Below are 20,281 nucleotides of genomic sequence, written 5' to 3'. Positions count from 1 at the left end.
AACTTTAAAAAAGTAGTTAGTGAAGATTTAAATGTAGAAAATATTTTTTTAAATTATTTTAGCTCTTACATACTGCAACTATTAAAATATTATATCCTTAAATTTTGTTTAACTGAAAATGTATCTAGTAACTAAGATAGAATTAAACAAATTTAGACTAACTTAAAAAATAAAACTTATCAGATACACAATACGGATATCTTGAAATTCCAAGTTTCCAAAAACAAATCAAGACTTTTGTTCTAATTTCGATGATATTCCAAAATATAATTAAATTTTTTGAACTATAAATATTTAAAAACGATAACATAGTTCTTAACATATAATTGACTCAAGTTTCACTAATTAAAAGTAATAAAATAGCCTAAAAAATCATTTTGCTTTGATTTATTGCAATTAATTTAATTTTTTTTTAATTAACTTATTAGTTAAGTTTTAACTCAGTATTTGTAAAATTTTATATCAACTAATGTGATTTAATTTTGTTTAACTTTTAGTTAAAACAATAATTTACTATGAAACTTAATTTCAATTCAGTAAATTTAGACTGCCAGTAAAAATTCTAAAAAAAAATTTTATTGTTCAAATGCACCTAGCTTAAATTAAACATTCAGTAAAAAATAAAAATACATTAAAAAAATGCTCGTGTTAAATGCTATTGTAAATAAGCATTTCAAAATCCATTATGCAACTCCTAAAAATTATAATTGTAAAAAAGATAGAATCTACAAGTAGTTTAGAAAACTTAAAAAAATAATTAACAACACTGTTTGGTACAATTAATAAAAAATAAATAAACAAAAGTAGAAAAAAAACAGCTATTAGTAATTAAAAAATCGACTATAAAATATATTCTGAGCAATAACTGAAGTAGTATATTTTCTGATTAACATACTTATATTTTGAACTTTAACAACCGTTTAAAATAAACTTGTTAATATTATACATTAAAATAGTATGTTTATTATAATTTCAAGCGTTATGAAATGTTGCAAACTTTATAATGAAACAATTTAAAAATTAGTTATATTTCAAAAAAATCACCTCTCAAAGTATTTTTTTTATTAACATTATTTTAAGAAAAAATCTAGTTTGCAACATAAATACAATGTTGTATGAAATGTTATAACTTTTTTGTTTTTTAATTAATTTTCAAACTGCTTAAAAAATAAATTATAACCCGACCACTTTTTAAAGATTTCCTACTTTTTCAAATTAAAAAAGCCTATTTTTATACCAATGTACATCGAAGCTGAACACTTTGCAAAAATTACCTTTCAAGTTATTTTAATTGTATATAAATTGTTTATATTTTCCACCTCAATTCAATTGCGTTATAGCTATGAGAGATTCTAGGAATTTATTTTTATGTTCTGTATTTACTTTTATTATATTCGAGTGAAAGAAGTCGGCTTTTGTGGTGTTTTCATGCATTTTTTCTGATGCCTTTCCAAACCAAGAACCGAATTGACTGCAAAATAATAATTGTTGCCAAATAATTTTTACTGTAAGTAAAAGAATATAACTTGAGACGAATAATTAGTAAATATAACAAACAATTATTAAAATACAGACTAATAAAAAACAATATTTTGAACATGTTTTTAACATTCGTCTATTGAAGGGATATCCAGGGTTGCCAAATGTTTTTGGCAAACTTTCTAAAGCTTTTCAAAATTTTTTCCAGGTTATTAGACATTTTTGGGTATATTTTTATTTAAAAATTAAGTTTAAGGTAAAAAACTGTGTTAATAAGGATAAAAATATTGAAAAGATACTGTAAATCTACTTTAAATATGGTTTTTAATAAAAAAAATTTGATGATGACATAGAATTTTTATTTATATGATAGATTTTTTGTGTCGAATCGAAATTTACTACTTAAGATGAAAAATTGTTTAAAATTCCAGGATTTTTAAGAGATCTTTGTTAAAAATTCAATCTTTTTAATTTCTCAAATTCCAGGTTTTTTGGGCAACCCTGGGTATCTGTGCGATATCGCTCTCTTACTTTAATTTAAAATAACTAGTTGTTTATAGAAATTGTAATAAAATACAGAGAATAAGATTTGTCAAAGCTAAACAAGTTTTGTAACCTTACTCTCTGTCTTATCATGTATTTTAGAAACAAAACCAACTAATCATTGTCAATTATATTAGTTTAAATTAGGTTTAGTAAAAAAAATCTTCAGAATTTTACTGGTAAACAAAATAAGTCTGAGAGAAAACATTATTTAGTAAAACTTTGCGAGCACAAAACAATTTTACAAACAAAAATTTTAATTTGGTTGTACTTTTTTTTTGAAAGGTTTAGAAAAAAATATTGCACGGAACTTTTAGTATTTTTTGTCAAGGATGCAATACAGAGCATTGACATTAGTATTGATTATTTAGCAGTCTAAGGTTAAAGTATACCCAACAAATTTTTAAAGTCAAGTGCTTTTATCCCATTTAAACAAAAAGAAAAAAATTATTAAAAATCCATATACTCTATCTTTATATATCAAATTATCAAAAATATCAGATAATCAAGTTAAAACTTGCTAGTTGTCATAACAATCCTATTTTTAACTTAAATGTATTTCATTACACAATATTGTTTTAGATGGAAGTGAATTCACGTAATAATAAACATTTTGTAAACTTTTATAAAATATTTAATATGTATAAAACTGTTTTTATGTTTATTATTACCAACAAACTATTATAATCTAAATAACGGCTGTTTAAATCTTAACTTTTCGGTAAAAAAAAAGTTATACAATATATATCTAAAACAAAAGTATAGGACTTACTAAAACCTTTTTTAAATATGAAACTTTTATAAACGTTTGGTGAATAATTTGTTTTATTTTAAACTAAATATAGTCTACACTCAAAAAATATGTTCCGGAATATACAATATAATAAAAGTTTTCAAAAATCACTGATGAAGTTGATTAACATAAAATATTTGATATAATCACCGACAGGGTTGCCACAAATCAAGCTGAGAAAAATTTCCTGACTTTTACTAAAATTTTCCTGACTTTTCTAAATCTAAACCCTTAATTTAAACTTATTCTAAAATACATAATCTAACACTTGAAACTATATAAAGCTTTCAATCTTATTATATACAAGTTATAACAACAGTTTTTTTGCTGAATTCAATCATCTAACTTCTATTACATCACTTAAACCATCTGTGTATGATTGATGTATTTGCAATAAACAGCTCTATCAGCAAAGTAATTGTATTTTCTAACTTGATACGGTTCTAGTTTATATGCATACATATAATATTTAATTCTTCTTCTGATGTAATAGTTTCTCCTTTCATACTGTTTTCAAGCAGAGCTTTGTTAATACTAAACACTCGTTCAACCTCAGCCTGGTCATTGTGCAACACAAATAATGGTTGCAACAACTTTCCGAGAGAAGATTTGACAGGAACTTTCAATATTTCAAAATAGAATTGTACCAAACGATCATCACTTTGCTTGAAGCTCTTGATCTTTAATGCATTCATTGGACAATTTACCAAAGTTCTAAAATGTTCAATGCTAGCATCACCTTCAGAGTTGGAGAATATTTTTTAATTTAATAAGGAGTGCACAATGTTGGCAAAACGGTTAATAACTGCTGTGACTCCTAATTTTTCAAGGCTATGCGGATTAAGGCATGACATATTTTTTACGAATGTACTTCCAATAGCCATTCTGCTCCGGAGATTTTCAACCGCTTTTATAACAAATACTCTACATTATTTGTCGAAATTTAAGACCTTTTGTTCCACAAATTTGAAATCAAATTGGTTGCAATACAACCAAGAACAAGGGTAGGTTTTAGGGAAGCTTGATCATACAATTCAACCTTGAATAAGTGATAAAGGCTGAGGTTCGTAATTATCACGCCTTTCATAATGATGCACAGCAACTTAATTATCAAGCACGAAATGTCCTCGTGCATAAAGGCAACAACAGGCTGGGTACTCTGGTACAATGTCAAAAAAGGCTGCATGAGAGATATCACATAACTTATGAAATGCAAGAAAACTTATGTGTATATATATCACAGTTTCACTATGGAAGTGTCCTAGCCACAGATCATCAATACTAAAAAACTTACAAAATCTGCTTGTTCAAGTAAGGTACTTGTTCAATATGTTAATAGAAAATTTTTGCAGTTTTATAAAGGATATTATACTAATTTATACGAGATGAAAGCATTGGAAATTAAGTGATTTTGTAAATTTCTAAGAAAATTTTGCAATTTTAGTCTGGCTTTAAAGAATTTTAAATTAATTTCTTATTACTTGAAGGCTTTGGAAAAAAAAAGTAAAATTGAGTTGATAAAATCTGACGTTTTTTCAAACTTTCTTAAATTTCCTGACTTTTTTTTAAAAACCCCCATTTATTCCTGACTTTTGTCATTAAAAAAATTTTTCCTGACCTTGTGGCAACCCTGCACCGATCTTAAGCCATTATTGTTATTAGTATCATGTCAATAAAATAACTATAAATATGTATGAAAAAAAACTTTTTTTTAGTGTCATCAGTGTAAGGAGGTAGACCAACAACTAAAGTTGTTGTATTTTCGTGGTCGTATGGTGCTGACACTACAAACGGTAACTCAACGAATTGCCGAAATTTTCTCTGAATGAATAAAAAACAAGTAGGTATTTGTTGCAATAATTTATTATTAACTATAAACTAAAAGTAGTACAAGTATAGATTAAAAAAAAACTTTTGATTATTTAGATTATTTAAATAAAATTTATAAACTTAAAAAAAAAAATCTTTTTTTTTGCTATAAAACACCATACTTTTTTAATTAGATATAAACTCTTTAATGCACTTAAAACTAAATTTAACATCTTTTATTTTAAAGGAATATGGTAAATGTAAGTTATTTTATTTTCAAAGACTGTTTATAAAATAAAGTTAAAAGATAATGACAAAGATTGAACTAATATAAAACTTTTGTTTTTTGACTACTTTAATAAAACACTTGTAAGTTTTATAAAATGGTAAAACATATTTATTTATAAGTAAACAAACTTTAGAAATAGATCTGAGGTAACAGTGATGTAACCAATGTCCAAAATTTGATAAAAATATTGGCTCGGAAAACATCCTCAAATCTGGATTTCCCTTAATAGTTTTATATAAATTAATAAGAAAATTCATAATTACCGAATAAACTATATTAGTTACTATTCAAAAGATTTAATATATATCATTCATTAGTTAAAAAAAGTTTTTGAATAAACTTTCTAACCATCAACTCAAAACTTTTTATAAAAAGTTATCACTGTATGTAGATCTAATGTACCTTGCTTTCTATAATTCTACGCTAAAATAATAATAAAAACTTGGTTATATTTAAAATCAATCAAAAATTACTTCTTTTATTTCGAAATAAAGATAAGGTCCATAACAAACAACAGCAGTCATATTTAACAAAGCATTTTCTACATTTTTCTTAGTAATTTCTAGTTCTTCCTTGGCAAACATTATACCTTCTTTTATTGTATGCTCTGATACCCTGTTCAAAAATACTTATTTAACTATTATTTTCATCAATCTTGTATCAGACTTAAACTTCATTTATTTAATAAACTGTATATATACAAAGATAACTTTACGTTTCATTGTTATTAGGAAATGCGCATAATTATTTAAACAACTACGCGGAACCATATTCTTAAAAAATCACATATAATTCAATAGGTCATTATTTACTTGCTATAAAACCTGTTGGTAAAAAAAAAGTACTTAATCTTAATATTCAAGTTCATATTACGCATCTAACTATTTTGGCAGTTCTTCCAACACACAAAACAGATGAAAATATTTTTAATACTTTAATAAAGGGTTTAAATAATATAAAAAAGTACTGTTTTGTTCTTAGTTATTTAACTATAAATGATTAGTTTTATGTATTTTGTTTAATACTGTTAGACATCGAACTATTTTAATTTAATGTTCATTTCTACTTCTAAGATTTAAAAGATATCCAGGTACAATTAATTCATAAGCTTTCTAGTAAGAATCAGCATGCCTTAGCTTAACCAAATTGTAAACTTAAAATTAAATATGATCACTAAAAAAGTAATGAATTTTAATATACTCAAAACAAATCCAGTAGTGGTTTTAACTATTCATATGTTATAGTTTACAGGGTTGCCACTCGTTTTAAAAAAAATTTTTCCAGGTTTTCCAAATTTCTTCCAGGTTTTTAAAAGTACACATTTTTGGGTCTATTTTTAGTTTTAAGCTAATTTCTATATAAGAAACTGTGTTTAATAGTATAAAAACATTGAAAAAATACTGTAAAGTTACTTTAAATGTTTTTTTAAATCAAAAAATTTTTGATGATGACAAAAAAAATTTATTTATATGATAGATTTTTTGTGTCAAATCGAAATTTTACTACTGAAAATGTTAAAATTATTTAAAACTCCAGGTTTTTTCATCAAAATTTCTCAAATTCCAGGTTTCCAGGTAAAGTGGCAACCCTGAGTTTAATTTTAAGGTTTATACATATCTTAAAAAAAGCACTATTATTGTTATAAACTTTGGTATAAGCTTTCTCTACCCCACTTAAAACGTTGAGGGTTTACTTGGTAATTTATTTGAATTTATATATGTTTAAATAATTAAAAAAAGCATGACTTAAAATAATGTTAATGATAATAGAATACAGTTTACAGTGTTCTGTAATTTTTTTTAATCAGTGATATGTAACATGACAGTATAAATTCTTCAAATTTAAAAGATTGTAGATGGTCATGTCACAAATAATAATTCAATATTAAAAAAAAATGAGTCAGGTGTCCACATTGTGACGGTAGAAAACATAAAAAATGATTTATCAAATAGATATTTCATGTTTGCTGAAAATAGCCATACTTGATAAAGTCTTAAAATTTATTTTAGCTATATCTCAAAAAAAGCTTGAAAATAAAAAACAAAAGTGTATTAAAATTTGATTTTAAAAGCACATTTAAATAAACAATTTATTATTATAACATTTTGAAATGTTGTGTCTAAAACAGTTTTTTGGTACTAGTTACATAAAGAGGTTATGTAATAAAAAACTAGTAATGTAAACAATTTTTATACACAAATACATATTATAGTTGCATATACTTAATAATAAATATGATACCTATTTTCGTTTAATAATAAGATGTAATTAAATGATGTAAAGTGAGTTTCAAAAAAATCATGTTGAAAAAATAAGCATTTCAGTATTCAATTAGGCTCTAATTTTATATTTCATTGTCAAAAAACAGTAACCAAACAACTTTTATTTAAAAACACTGGACTTGAGTGAAAATTAAACTATTATTAAATACAATAAATTTAGAAAATACTACTAATTTTTTTTTTTAACTCAATGATTTCATGAAAACCCTTATCTATTTCAAAAAGTGAAAATAAAACAAATATGTATACGTAGTTGTATAAATGGTTGTTTACAAAACTTGAAATTATAAACATTAATCTACAAACAAATACAAAATACCATAATCATTAGATTTATTTCAAGTTTCTTCAAGGAATATTAACAACAAGAGCAACTTTAATTAAAATACAGAACAGCTTTTTAAGTAGTTATAAATAAAATAATTTCATTTAACAATCTTTATAACTACTAAAAATATCATTAGATTTTATTTATAAAATGGAAGATTGTTAAATGACTGCGCAAAATCCAAAAACTACTCAGAAATTAAAAAAAAAGATTAATATTTCGAATTCTTTTACTCAAAGTATTGTACTTATTTTTCCCAAAACAATTTGTTATTAAGAGAATAAATAGTTAATACAATATTTCCTACATTCAAGGTTGTCAAATGTTTTTATAAATTTCTTCCAGATATTCTAAATTTATTCTTTAAACGTGTTTTATTGAAAAAAAATTAACGATAAACAAAAAAAATATATGTTTACGATATATTTTCATATATTACGAAACTGAAATACGTTTTTTCTAAGTTTTTAGTGATTTCTGTTTGAAATACCAGGTTTTACTCAAAATTTCTCAAATTCGAGGTTTTAAATAAGTATTTGCATAAATTATCAAATTCCAGTTTTTTTGGCAACCCTGTACTTTTTATTATAGTATAACTAAAGCGAACCTGGATAAACACTGCATTGTGTTAAAGAAGTTATCTTGTTTTCTTACTGCTTCATCTTTACCTTGGAGTAACTCATCTTTCTATAAAAACAAACAGGTTCAAGATGTCAAAAATTATTTTTTAGTATAACAAACGTTTACTTTAAACCTTTTAATTTATAATTAAAATCATCTACAGTAACTTAAAAAAAATCTAGCCGTGATTTTAGTATAGATAATTAAATTTATTTAGATCTGTAACTGATAGTAAAAGCAAAATCGATGTTTTTTTAAACTCAAATCTAGTTTACTTTAATAAAAAAAATATTGTAAATCTTTATTCCAAAGATTATTGTGACAATAAAACCTTAGTAAAAATGCAAAACAAAAATATATTAAGTTATATAAATAAAAACACACACTTTTCTTTGAATGACTGCTGTTAATGCATATGCCATGTCGCTGGCACTTATCTGAAATTTTTTTAATAATTGTTAATTAAAAAACTTACTTGTGAAACTTAAAAAAAGTAGTTATGAAGCAGAAGGAGTTAAAAAAACAAGAATATAAAATTATAATAGATTAATCAAAGTTTAATAACAACAAAAAATCATGAGGATTTACATATTCAGAACAATTAAATTTATTTAAGGGCATAGGGGGGTCCGACATTTTTATTTATTAAAAATAACATTGTATCTTATATGAAAGCTCAAAGTGCAAACTACAAGCCAGTTTTTATAGAATTAAAATTTTTTTTTTAATTTTTGAGATATTGTAATTTTTATCAAAAGTTTCTGATACAAACGTATGGACCTCAAACTTTTTGGGGTCAATTTTCTCAGAAATTTAAAAAATCACTAAAAACCTATCTTCTCCTTTATTTTTTGAGCTAGAGACCTCAAACTTTCAGGAAACGTTCCTTTTGTAATTTAGAAGACTTTGAATGTTGGAATTTTGAAAATATTAATAAATAAAAATTTTAGAAAAAAAAAGGTGGTTTTTTTTAATAAAAATTTTAATTTTCAAAATTAAAAAAATTCCTGCATTCAATCTTTTTAAAATTTAATAATACACTTTCTGTGAAAATTTGAAGAAGATTGCTTAAAAAATGAAGGAGGAGATAGAATTTTATTGAAATGGTCTTTTTTCGCATTTTTAGTTTGCGCCTCCCATTAGGAACCTACAGAGCTCACCGACTTTGATCGCTCATATATCAAAAAATACTTTGAATTTTTTCAAACGATTAAAATTGTCTGATAGCTCTGATAAAACTCTTTAAAATAAGATCAACTTGTAAAAATCAAGGTGGACCCCCCCCCCCTATGCCCTTAAAATACAACTATATTGAGAAGTTTAATATAAAAACCATTATTACCTATTTGTGATAATTAAAATTATAAAATTGAACTAGTATCTAAACTACTGACATTATATTATAAAAACTACAAATAAAACGATATACAAATATCAAAAATAAAGAGTTTTATAAAACTTAGCCTACAATAAATACACTTTTTAACTAGATTCAAATGTATAAATTTATATTTTAGGAAGATAGCATACTAAAATATATTTATTTGCTTCAATCAAAAAGTGTGAAAAATATTTAGTAATTATTATGTAAAACATATTTTTTAAATTTTTTAACCCAAACTACTTTTAAAAATTTAGTTTCATTTTACTTAAATTCTAAAACTCAAGTTTAAACTTACAACAGGTATTGTAACTTAATTTTAAATGTTTATAATAAAATAACAAATAAAATAAGGGTCTTAAAACTTCGAATGTATTTCAATATCTTTTAACAATTTGCTAATATTATGGTTAATTTAATTATAACTTATATAAACTTTAGTTTCGAAGCCGTGCTGTGCAGTGAACAATTGAATTCTTATGTTTTTTAAATTAAATTTTTCAGCGGCTTCGTCAATATTTGTTTCTAATGTTTCTCTTGTTGATGAATCCACAAACTGGTATCTGTTGTTAAGGAATAATTAAAAAAATAATAATCTACAATTTCTAGAAGATCATTGTTAATTGGTAACATTAAACTGCTTATATAGCAACTTTATATCGAATTGCTTACTTATGACAACTTATATGACATTCACTTAGTCTTATTGTATTCTAAACTTTCGTTGAAAATATTTTAGTACATAAGATTAATTTACGTAGAAATAATAACTAGCTTAAACAGAACACGGTTAGAAAAATCTTAATGTAATATAGCTTAGTGTAATTTACTAAAAACGAGACAAAAATGTTAGCATAAAACTTTATTTAGAAAAGGTAATTAAATTATCTCTCTTATAGGACTTTGACTTAGATAAAAATTATAATTTTTTATAATTATTCTCATGATATAGCACTACTTCCTCTTCGTTTGATTTTAAGGTTTGTAAAAATTAATAAGTATTTACTAAATTGTGATTTAAATAATTGAAAAAAAAGAACTTAAAGCTTGATTTGTTAATAAGCACTTTTAAAACTGAGATCTGGTATGTAGTTTTTTCATTATTTCAAGTTACTTTTCGTTCAAACTACGCCAGCAACTGTCAACCAAACCTGTAGTACCTTAAAATTTCTAGCTAGGTTAATAAACGGAACTGATTTTCAGTTCATATCCGTGTGCGTTAGATTCAACAAATACGAATGGTACTGATTACAATAAAAACAAAATACCTACGCTTGTTTGCTCATGACGTTAGGTATGCCCATTTCCGCCACAAAACTTTTCAGTTTGCTTATTCCATGATTTGACCATATTTTGAAACTGTTCGCAATGTTGAACGTGTGAATGAGACTGTCATACAAATTCCAATGCCGGTATAAAGATAAGTCCAAACTAAACAAATTTGTGGTGTTAACAAGAAAAAGTATTTAAACTCTGTGTTATTATATAAGTACAGTGTACCTCTGTTAAAACTACGTGATTAAAGACAAAAATAAAATAGAACATCATTTAGACAATCTTTAAACTGTATATTGTTTTTATTAAACCTTTTTTTTGTATTAGTAAAAAACAATTACTAGTAGTTATTAAGTTGTTTATTTAAAACAAAACCTATATTGTTGGCAAGTGTTGAATTAAAGTGCCTAAGAAAGTTTTTATAAAAAAATAACAGTTTCTAATTAAACTTATTTAGTACATGACAAATCAAAACATAACAAATTTTTTGTAGTAAAATAAATAAAGCGTATAACATTTAAGAGAGATTAAAGATTTTGTTTTATCATTAGGAAGTTTAAATGTATTAGTCATAATAAAATAATAACTTCAGGTTTACCCTAAACAAAAAACAAAACTTTTTGTGACATATATAATTCAGAATTCTAACAGAGTATGTTTTTAAGAAAAAATGAATTAAACAACTTTCTTTTATTATACGATCAAGCTGTTATCAATCTAATGATTATAAATGTTAAGTAGATAATATAAACGTTCTCAAAGAAAAAATAAATAACTAAAAACATTTGTTAATAAGAAATACATTGTAAAAAGACTAAATATATCATAATCACAGATATAAATACTTAAATAATATCTGAATAAAAAAAAAAAAAACAATGTTGTGTGTAATCTATGCAAAAAAAAAAGTACTCTCTTAAGCGCACACAAAACTTTATTTCAACCAATTTGATTAAAAGCTTTTCTAAAATACTAGAGTTAAACTTACTCATGTTCCAGAGATATCTTGAGTGAGTTTATTGGTCTTTCTTCTGAAACTGCATGGTTAAGTCGAGATAAATGAGAGTTTAAGTTTAATACTGATGATATATACCTAAAATTATTCAGTATAAATTCAACTACTACAAAGTTATTTATTTTTAATGAAGGTAACACCAAAGCTATAAAAGGTTATAAATAAGTTTTTAAGGGTTGAAAACTTTAAACCAAAAGTTTTTACTTTAACCTATATATATTTTACAAATTATTTTGGTTTTCAAAATTTAATAAGGTAAATTTAAGAAAATGTTAATAAATAAAAAATATAAACAGTCAATAAACTTGCAAGTTGCTTAAGGTTTAAATGGGGATTAGTACACTTGTTTTGTTTTTAAGTATTATTAATTAGTTTCTGAGTAAAATGTTCAGATATACTGAATATTATAAAAATAAATAATTAAATATACACAAAATACAGTAAAATAAAAACTAAAATTAAGACTATTGTTAAGTCATTTAACTTAGATATATAAAGCCAAATAAACTTAAAACAAATTGGTCAAAAAGTTATCATTAATTCTAATTGTAATACATTTTTTTCAATTTAAAATTTGTATTTTGAACTTATTACTAGTAAAAAATAAAACAATTAATTAACGAAATTAAGTGAGACAATATTGCTCAAAAAAAAATATTTATACTCGGTCATATATTTATGAAAAATTTAAGAGAAAAACGTTTTATCATTCCAGGGTTGGGTTGCCAAAGGTTTATTGAAAATTTTTCCAAGTTTTCTGAGTTTCTTCCAAATTAAAAAAAAAAACTTTTTTGATTCAGTTTAAGTATAAAATTAAACTTTCGTTTAAAAAAACTTTCTTAAATAGTATAACAACATTAAAAAGATACTAGTAAGCTAGATTAATTTTTTTATAATGTGATTTTTTAATTATATGATATAAACTTTTTACATTTACGATACATTTTCATATATAATCGAAATTTTGTTACTTTACATGCAAAAATAGTTTAAAATTCCAGGTTTTTTAGTGATTTTTTATCGAAATTTCAGTTTTTTTTTTCTCAACTTACAGGTTTTTTGGCAACCCTGTTATTTAAACAAACAAAAAACAATCTTACACAAGTTAATTATATAAGCAAAAAACCACATAACTCATAGAAAAGTTATATTTAAATATAAACAACCAAAAAACTACTTTGTATGAATGAAGCTCAAAGTAACAGTGACATTACATCTTTTTTTATATTATAAAATTACACTATGTTAAAATAACTTTATAATAACTAAACATAAAAACCCTACATTTTTAAGAACTCTTTGATTTGAAATAGTATTTGATAATTTGATAATATACAAAATATTTTTTTTGCAAACTTTAAATCAACTTACTTATCTCTTCCGACGTTCCTATTGGCTAATTGACTTGTTACCCCTGTAACAGCCCACCACAACAACGATTCATTATCTTTAGATGCAGTAAAGGCCATTTCAAATAATATCATTGAAATCTGTTGTAATTAATAAAACTTCATGTTTTCTTTGATAAGAAAATACTTAAGCACTTGATAACTTATGTTCTGTTATTGTAGCTTTTTTTCAAATTTAATGGTTAAGATAAAAAAAAATCATTCCTAAATGATTTAAAAAACTAAACAAGTCAAAGAAGTTATCATTTAAAAAATTAAACATTCAATAGCCATATACTAACAATTATTTAAAACTATTTGTTTAACACAATGTTTTCAGCTATAATCGGCTTTATTTAAACTTAGTAGTCAATGTTATCCTTTTTTTTTACGGCTTGGGCTGATCCTAGCATTTAACTTTATTTACGAAGTGCAAAAACTAAAAAGCACAGTTAACAAACAAATACACCTAAAAAAATACATGTGATATAAATAAAAAGAACTTACTGCATCATGGATATATGAAGAAATTTCGTAATCTTCCATAATTTGCTGTCTTCTCCTTTCAAAAGTTCGTTGTCTAATTTGTTTTTGCAAACGTTCCTAAAATAATAGAAGTTCTTTTTATGTTTAGCATTTGTTTAATTTTTTACTTTTTGAATCTAAAGAAGAACTTTTTAAACAAAAATATAACTTAATTGATTTTACGAAGTATTGTTCTTATTTACAGATTAAAATATACAAAAATTTTTATTACTTTTGAAAATATATAAATTTTTAGATAATTTTATCTTAAAGTTTTTGTAAAAAATTAAGAAATACGTTAAAAATATAATTAAACTATAATAATTATTAGTTATTCCATCATAGTTAGGGCTTTTAATTTTTAAAGCAATAATTTTAACTAGTTTTAGCTACTACAAAAGAAAAAGTTTCTGGGAAAGATTAAATAAAATTGTTCCAGCGCTTTTTATTTCAATACTATTCGTAAATTAGTTATACATGATATATAACTGAAACGATGACTAAATTTATACAACAGGTCAAAACTAACTAAACAAAAAGCATTTACAGATAGTTTTCAATTTTAATTAACAAGACTGACAAATGAATTAAACATTGCATTATATTATAAAACTCGTTATATGCAATTGCCTTTACTTCAAAATGTGCCTGTATATCAAAAAAAAAACTTTAGCAATGATCAGGGTTGCCCCAGATCTAGCTGAAAATGTTTCCTGACTTTTCTTTTAGTCTTTTCCATTAGATTCTTAATTAAAACCGATTTAAAAATACATAAAAAAAGACTTGAAATTATGTTAAGTTCAATCTAAATTTTATACAGGTTAAAACAATAGTTCTTTTGCTGAATTCAATAGATCTATAACTTCCATTGCACCTTTTGAATAATTTGTGTATGATCGATGTATATGCGATAAACAGCTCTATAAGCAAAATACTTGTATCTTTACCACACAATTCCTGATTTTTCCTGACATTTTTTCAAAGCCCCCATTTGTTCCTGAATTTTGCTAATTTTCCTGACTTTGTGGCAACCCTGAATGAAAAAACTTGTTTATACTTGTAGAAAAACTTGTAGAGTATAGAGTTTAGTATGATTTTCTGCATGTAGTGCAAGAAAAAATAATTTTTTTAGACTAGAGCTACATTTTAATGATCCAGTATGAGAAAAGTATATCTTACTGACTTGAAATTTGCTTTTATTACAATTTTTTAAATAATATAGCTAAATTTGTACTTTTTTTAAATGTAAAATAAAAAATATTTTGCTCATACTTGAAATAAATTAGAGTCAATTAAATTACGGCATAAAGTTATTTTTATAGTAATTTTTCAAAAAGCATAAAACTTAATGTCAATTATTTTCCTTAACTTAAAAGCTATCTAAAATTTTTTATTTATTTTAGAGAACGCACCTTTGTCTTTAATTTAAAAAAAAATTGGTTTTGGGTTTGAATTATTTCTTGGGGTCCCTCCAAAAATAAAGGTTTTATTTTTATTTTTTCATTATTATCGCCTTAGAACCAAAAACAAATATTATTTATTTTATTTGTTTTTACCATTAATTTGCATGTTATTTAAATTCTTAAATGTTTGTTTTATAAATAATGTTAATATCTTTTACGATTTGCCCTCAATCAAGGACCGGATTTGCTAAAACTGTTTGTTGATGTTTTTATGTTTTAGCAAATCCGGTCCTTGATTGAGGCCAAATCGTAAAATATATTAACACTATTTATAAAACAAACATTTAAGAATATAAATAACATGCAAACTAAAATAATAAAAATAATATTTATTTTTGGTTTTAAGGCGATAATAATGAAAAAATAAAAATAAAACCTTTATTTTTGGAGGGACCCCATGAAATAATTCAAACCCCAAACCAATTTTTTTTTTTAATTAAAGACAAAGGTGCGTTCTCTAAAGTAAAAAAATAAATTTTAGATAGCTTTTAAGATAATGAAAATAATTGACATTAAAGTTTTATGTTTTTTGAAAAATTACTATAAAAATAACTTTATGCTCGTAATTAAATTGCACTAAATTAAAGCATTAATTTAATTCAGTGTTACTTAGTAATCAAAAATATTTTTTAAATCGTATATCATAATTTCATTTAAAACTAAAATTACATAATTACTACACGAGTCATAAAATCTACATGTCGATCAGCCTTGATAAAATAATAATAAACAAAATATCAAGAACAAAAAAAATATGTAAAACAATGTACTTCATCTATTTATAAAAAGATCTTACAAGTATAAAGCAATTGTTTACAGAAAAAATGACAAAAATATGACAGTATTTTCTTTCATAGAAAAACTAAAAAAACCATACTTATCAAAAACTGTTCTGAAATTTTAAATACTTTTGAGCTAGCTTATTTCTTGAAAGTATAGCAACCAGCACAGTATCTATATAAAAATAGCAGTCTGACAACTTTGAACTAACCCTTATTTCTAAAAAGCATAATTTAAATGAAGATTTTGTGTTCAAAAACAAAAGTCGTTTACTTATAACTAAATAACTGATACAATTGCAATTAACGATAATTTTTATTAATGATGTAGGATGAGGGCGGGCCAAAACAATCTCTGGCAAGAGACATTCAATTTGTTCAAATCAAATAAAACTGTGCATTTAGATAACAAATATTTCAAAATGTGTTCTTAATTATTCAGTAGTGCGTTACAAATAATTATCTCAACGTATAAATATTTTTAAGCTTTTCTAAAAATTCACGTCTTATAAGACTTTTTTTAAATTAGTCTGGCTCATAAAATTTTTTTCTGACAAATCTAGCACACCAAGTAAAAAAGTTGCCAACACTAATTTATGAAAGTTATTTTAAATCATGCATAATTTTTTACTAAGAAATTTGTAGTGAACGCAAATTAGTTGGTTCACATTTTTTATGTTCACACTTAAACTTTTAGTAAATCATACTGAAAAACTAACTTCCATGTTTAGAGGAGTGTCTTCGTCCGATTCCTCATCAAACTGTTTAATTAAATAAAATGTTTATTTTCTGTTATTTGTTATAGCTTAGTTTTATTTAATGAACTTTGATTGAAAATCTAAAACGTTGGTGCATTATACTTTTTAATTAAATTATTTAAAGAGAAATTCTGAAACTAATTTAAAAAACAATTTAAAAACTATGACATTTTTATTATAAAAACTTTAAGCAGTATCAAATTTTTTATTAAAATATTAAATGAGCTATTAAAGAAACAATGTATGTAGTAATAACTATTTTTTATAACATATTAAATAAAACTAACAAGAATGTCATCAAGTTTTGGGAGCATTTCAATTTCTTCCCATCTCATATAAACATGAACACTTTCCTCCACATAAACATTATTTATATTTATTGGCCGGTGACTAAAAAAACAGTTTTTTTGGCAAACAAAGCATGTTGTAACTATTTTTACTAAATTTTAACTTTGAAGTATTATAACATGTCAGTTGATTTAAACTAGTAACTTAATTTTAGCATATTTAAATATCACAAGATAAGGATAAAAATATATAATTTATATATATTATCATTTTCATAACAAATAATTTAAATTAAAGATTAACATTTAGTTCAAATAAAAATATATACATGTGAACTATTTATAAATATCAAACCTATCAATAACAATAATATTATTTTCTTCAATACCAGTTTCTTCCATTATATCAAGCAAATTTAAAGTACCTCCACAATTTAATAAAATAAAATGAGTGTAATGCTTGTGGTAATCTTTTAGTGCTCCCTGTGAGTTATATTTATAATTAACTCTTACCAAAAATATAAGTATAAATTTTACCAATATATATACATATATACTAGCTTAATTATAAACAAACTTAAACATTTGATAATTTTGACATTCTGTATAAAAAATTGTTAACTAACATTGTTATAAACTGTTTTATAACATTTTTGACTTTTTTGAGAGCTAAAATTTAATAACAAAAACACTCAATATTTTTTATAATTTATTGTTACACTACAGAATTAAGTTTTCTAATAATATTTATTATAAGCAATCATCAAGAATATAAGAATCAAGCTGTGATGCTTCATTCTTGAAATGAATAAAATATGCCATCTGAAGTTCTTTAAAAGTTACAACTTTCATAAAAATACATACTTACTTCCCAACTAATAAAATTTTATAATCATTAGAAATATAGTAATAGGCTATATTACAATTGACATGTTTTTTATTAACAACAAAACACATAGTAAGCTGAAAAAACGATTAACTAACTTCGAGCTCAGTTTTTGTTTGAACAGCAACTATAGTATGTTGCCTACCTTGCTGTTTTAGAAGTTCTTGTAGAATTTTGCAACCACAAATTGCATCTGTTTCCATTTGAACTATAAGGCATACCTAAAATGAGATTTAAAAATTAAATAAAAATAAGTAGAAATCCTATTAAAAATAAGTAATATAACTGAAAACAGGTGTGTAACTTTTTAGAGATAAAATAAGTTTTAGTCACCAAAAAATTTAAAAAGATTTAAACATGTTAAGTAGTAAAATTTTGATGATGATCTTTTTTTTTTAAGATTTTGTATCAAATAAAATTTTTACTACTTAACATGCATAGTTATTTGTCTTAACTAAAAAAGAATGCTCAATTTACTGGGATATAAAGAGCTTATTTAAATATATTTATGCAAATTATATATTTTATTTGCAACCGGTTTTGGTGGCAAGAGATTGCGACCTTTTCAAGCAAAAAATAAAATATTAAACTGTATATAACAATTGTTATATATTGTTTAATATACAGTTTAATATTTTATTTTTTGCTTGAAAAGGTCGCAATCTCTTGCCACCGAAACCGGTCGCAAATAAAATATATAATTTACATAAATCTATGTACTTAACATGTAAAAAATATGTTTAAAACTCCAGGTTTTTTGAGGCTTTTTTAGTGACGTTTGTTAAAAACTTTAAGTTTTCCTAGCTTAACTTGTCAAATTCCAGGTTTTTTCCAGGATTACAGATTTAGTGGCCACACTGATTACTTTTGTTTTTTCAAATCTTAGTAAAATTAATGAACAATTCTTAAAATAATAATTAAGTAACAAACATGATTATCAACAAAATAATGTTAAATCAAAAGTATTTTATTTATAGGCTGCATGAAAAAATAGCTAAAAAAAGAACAACATCGAAGTAAAGATTAAATTAATTAGTCAGTTTAGCACAAATTTTGTTTATAGCAATATTTAAAAAAGATATGAAAATCTTTATTTGACAATAGCTTTTTTATTGAATATTTTTAGTATAATAATTTTACCTAAATGTTTACATTCTAAGTATTAAAGTATAAGTTATTATTTCTAAAAAAATTTGCATCTAATTTAAATGGTTAATTAAAATTTTAGTAAAATTTACCTATTTAAAAAAAATTAAACTTTTAATTATACTTGCTAAGCAATTGTAAACATACTTAAAATACAGCACCATATGTTAAAATAAAAACAAGATTAAGCAACTCATTATGTATGGATTATTTGTATAATTTATAAGGAGTATATCTATAACTACAATTTTTTTTGAATTAAAATGAGACAGAGGTTAGGTTTAAATAAAACAAAGTAACTTACTTGTGGCAAGTCAAATATCTTCTTTCCTAAATCTTTGACATCAGTTAATAACATTTCAATTTAAAAACCTGAAAGGAGATAAAATTAATAATATCAGGTAAATAAAATTTTCCATAAAATATAAATAATTGTATATAAATACAGTACTTACAGGATTGACACATATTTTTTGGCATTTAAACATTATTACTGTACTATTTAAATAAACATTGATGAAGTTCAAAACAATTAGTTTTTAGTAGCTGTTGTTAATTTTATAAACTTTTTTTCGAAAAAAATTGAAAATAACCTGTAGAAATGTTTTAAATTAAAGCAATAATAATATTAGTTAGGATAGTAATTACATGATACTTCGTATCTACAAGCTATAAGTACACAAATACAACACAAATTCAATTTTTAATTAAAACTTATAAAAAAAGTTTTCTAACAAGACAATATCTTAAAGCAAAAATATATAGGAGCTATTACTTCAAGTTTACTTAATGGTAACAGTTTTATTTATTGGAAGAAGCTTTAAAATAAAAATTATCAGCACTTCATATTAATTGTAAACTTAGTTAATAAATTACAAAAAAAACTTAATAAGTAATCTGGTGTGCACTATAAATACATATATTTTCATTAAAAACTTAAAATCAAAATAATTTTAATAATTTAAACCATACAAGTTTAAGTTTCTTTATACCATAGATTACTGTTTTAAACTTTTGTCCAAAATATTACTAAGGAACATGTTTTTTTACTTAAAAAAACTGTTTTCAATCATAACCAAGATATATTTCAGCTGAAAACTATTTTGTACTTAACAAGTTTTATTTTTGTAAATAATTTATAGAAAATTTACAGAAACAAACAAAAAAGACAATTTAAAAGTTAAATTATATTAAAATCTCATACTTTAGAAAAAAGTTTCAAGTATTGTAAAGA

General features: G+C 23.5%; 1 protein-coding gene across 1 annotated transcript; it reads right to left on the bottom strand.

The window, feature by feature from the left end:
• Positions 1–1,066: 1,066 nt before the first annotated feature.
• Positions 1,067–19,421, bottom strand: LOC145836195 (cell division control protein 45 homolog). The gene is made up of 16 exons (XM_082944013.1): positions 19,352–19,421; positions 18,000–18,122; positions 17,371–17,498; positions 17,016–17,118; positions 16,690–16,731; positions 13,711–13,806; positions 13,187–13,305; positions 11,789–11,893; positions 10,798–10,956; positions 9,962–10,088; positions 8,531–8,581; positions 8,131–8,210; positions 5,387–5,528; positions 5,042–5,134; positions 4,521–4,636; positions 1,067–1,471 (listed from the first exon to the last, which is right to left on the bottom strand). Exons 1-16 carry the CDS (start codon positions 19,403–19,405, stop codon positions 1,321–1,323), a joined length of 1,689 nt encoding a protein of 562 aa, XP_082800139.1. The 5' UTR covers positions 19,406–19,421; the 3' UTR covers positions 1,067–1,320.
• Between the last annotated feature and the right edge of the window lie 860 nt (positions 19,422–20,281).

The sequence above is a fragment of the Thalia democratica genome, chromosome 5 (genome assembly GCF_965202585.1).
Source record: "Thalia democratica chromosome 5, ktThaDemo2.hap1.1, whole genome shotgun sequence".
Classification (NCBI taxonomy): Eukaryota; Metazoa; Chordata; class Thaliacea; order Salpida; family Salpidae; genus Thalia; species Thalia democratica.
Note: the sequence above shows the minus strand (reverse complement) of the source record. Positions and strands in the feature narration are given on the sequence as shown.

What these genes read in the sequence shown, in the direction of transcription:
- LOC145836195 (XM_082944013.1), bottom strand. Translation starts at nt 19,405, where the DNA reads ATGTTATTAACTGATGTCAAAGATTTAGGAAAGAAGATATTTGACTTG. An exon ending in AAACAAAAACTGAGCTCGAA is followed by an intron (nt 17,499 to 17,999) that starts GTTAGTTAATCG and finishes TATAACTCACAG; the next exon opens with GGAGCACTAAAAGATTACCA. An exon ending in AACGTCATGAGCAAACAAGC is followed by an intron (nt 10,089 to 10,797) that starts GTAGGTATTTTG and finishes CCTTAACAACAG; the next exon opens with ATACCAGTTTGTGGATTCAT.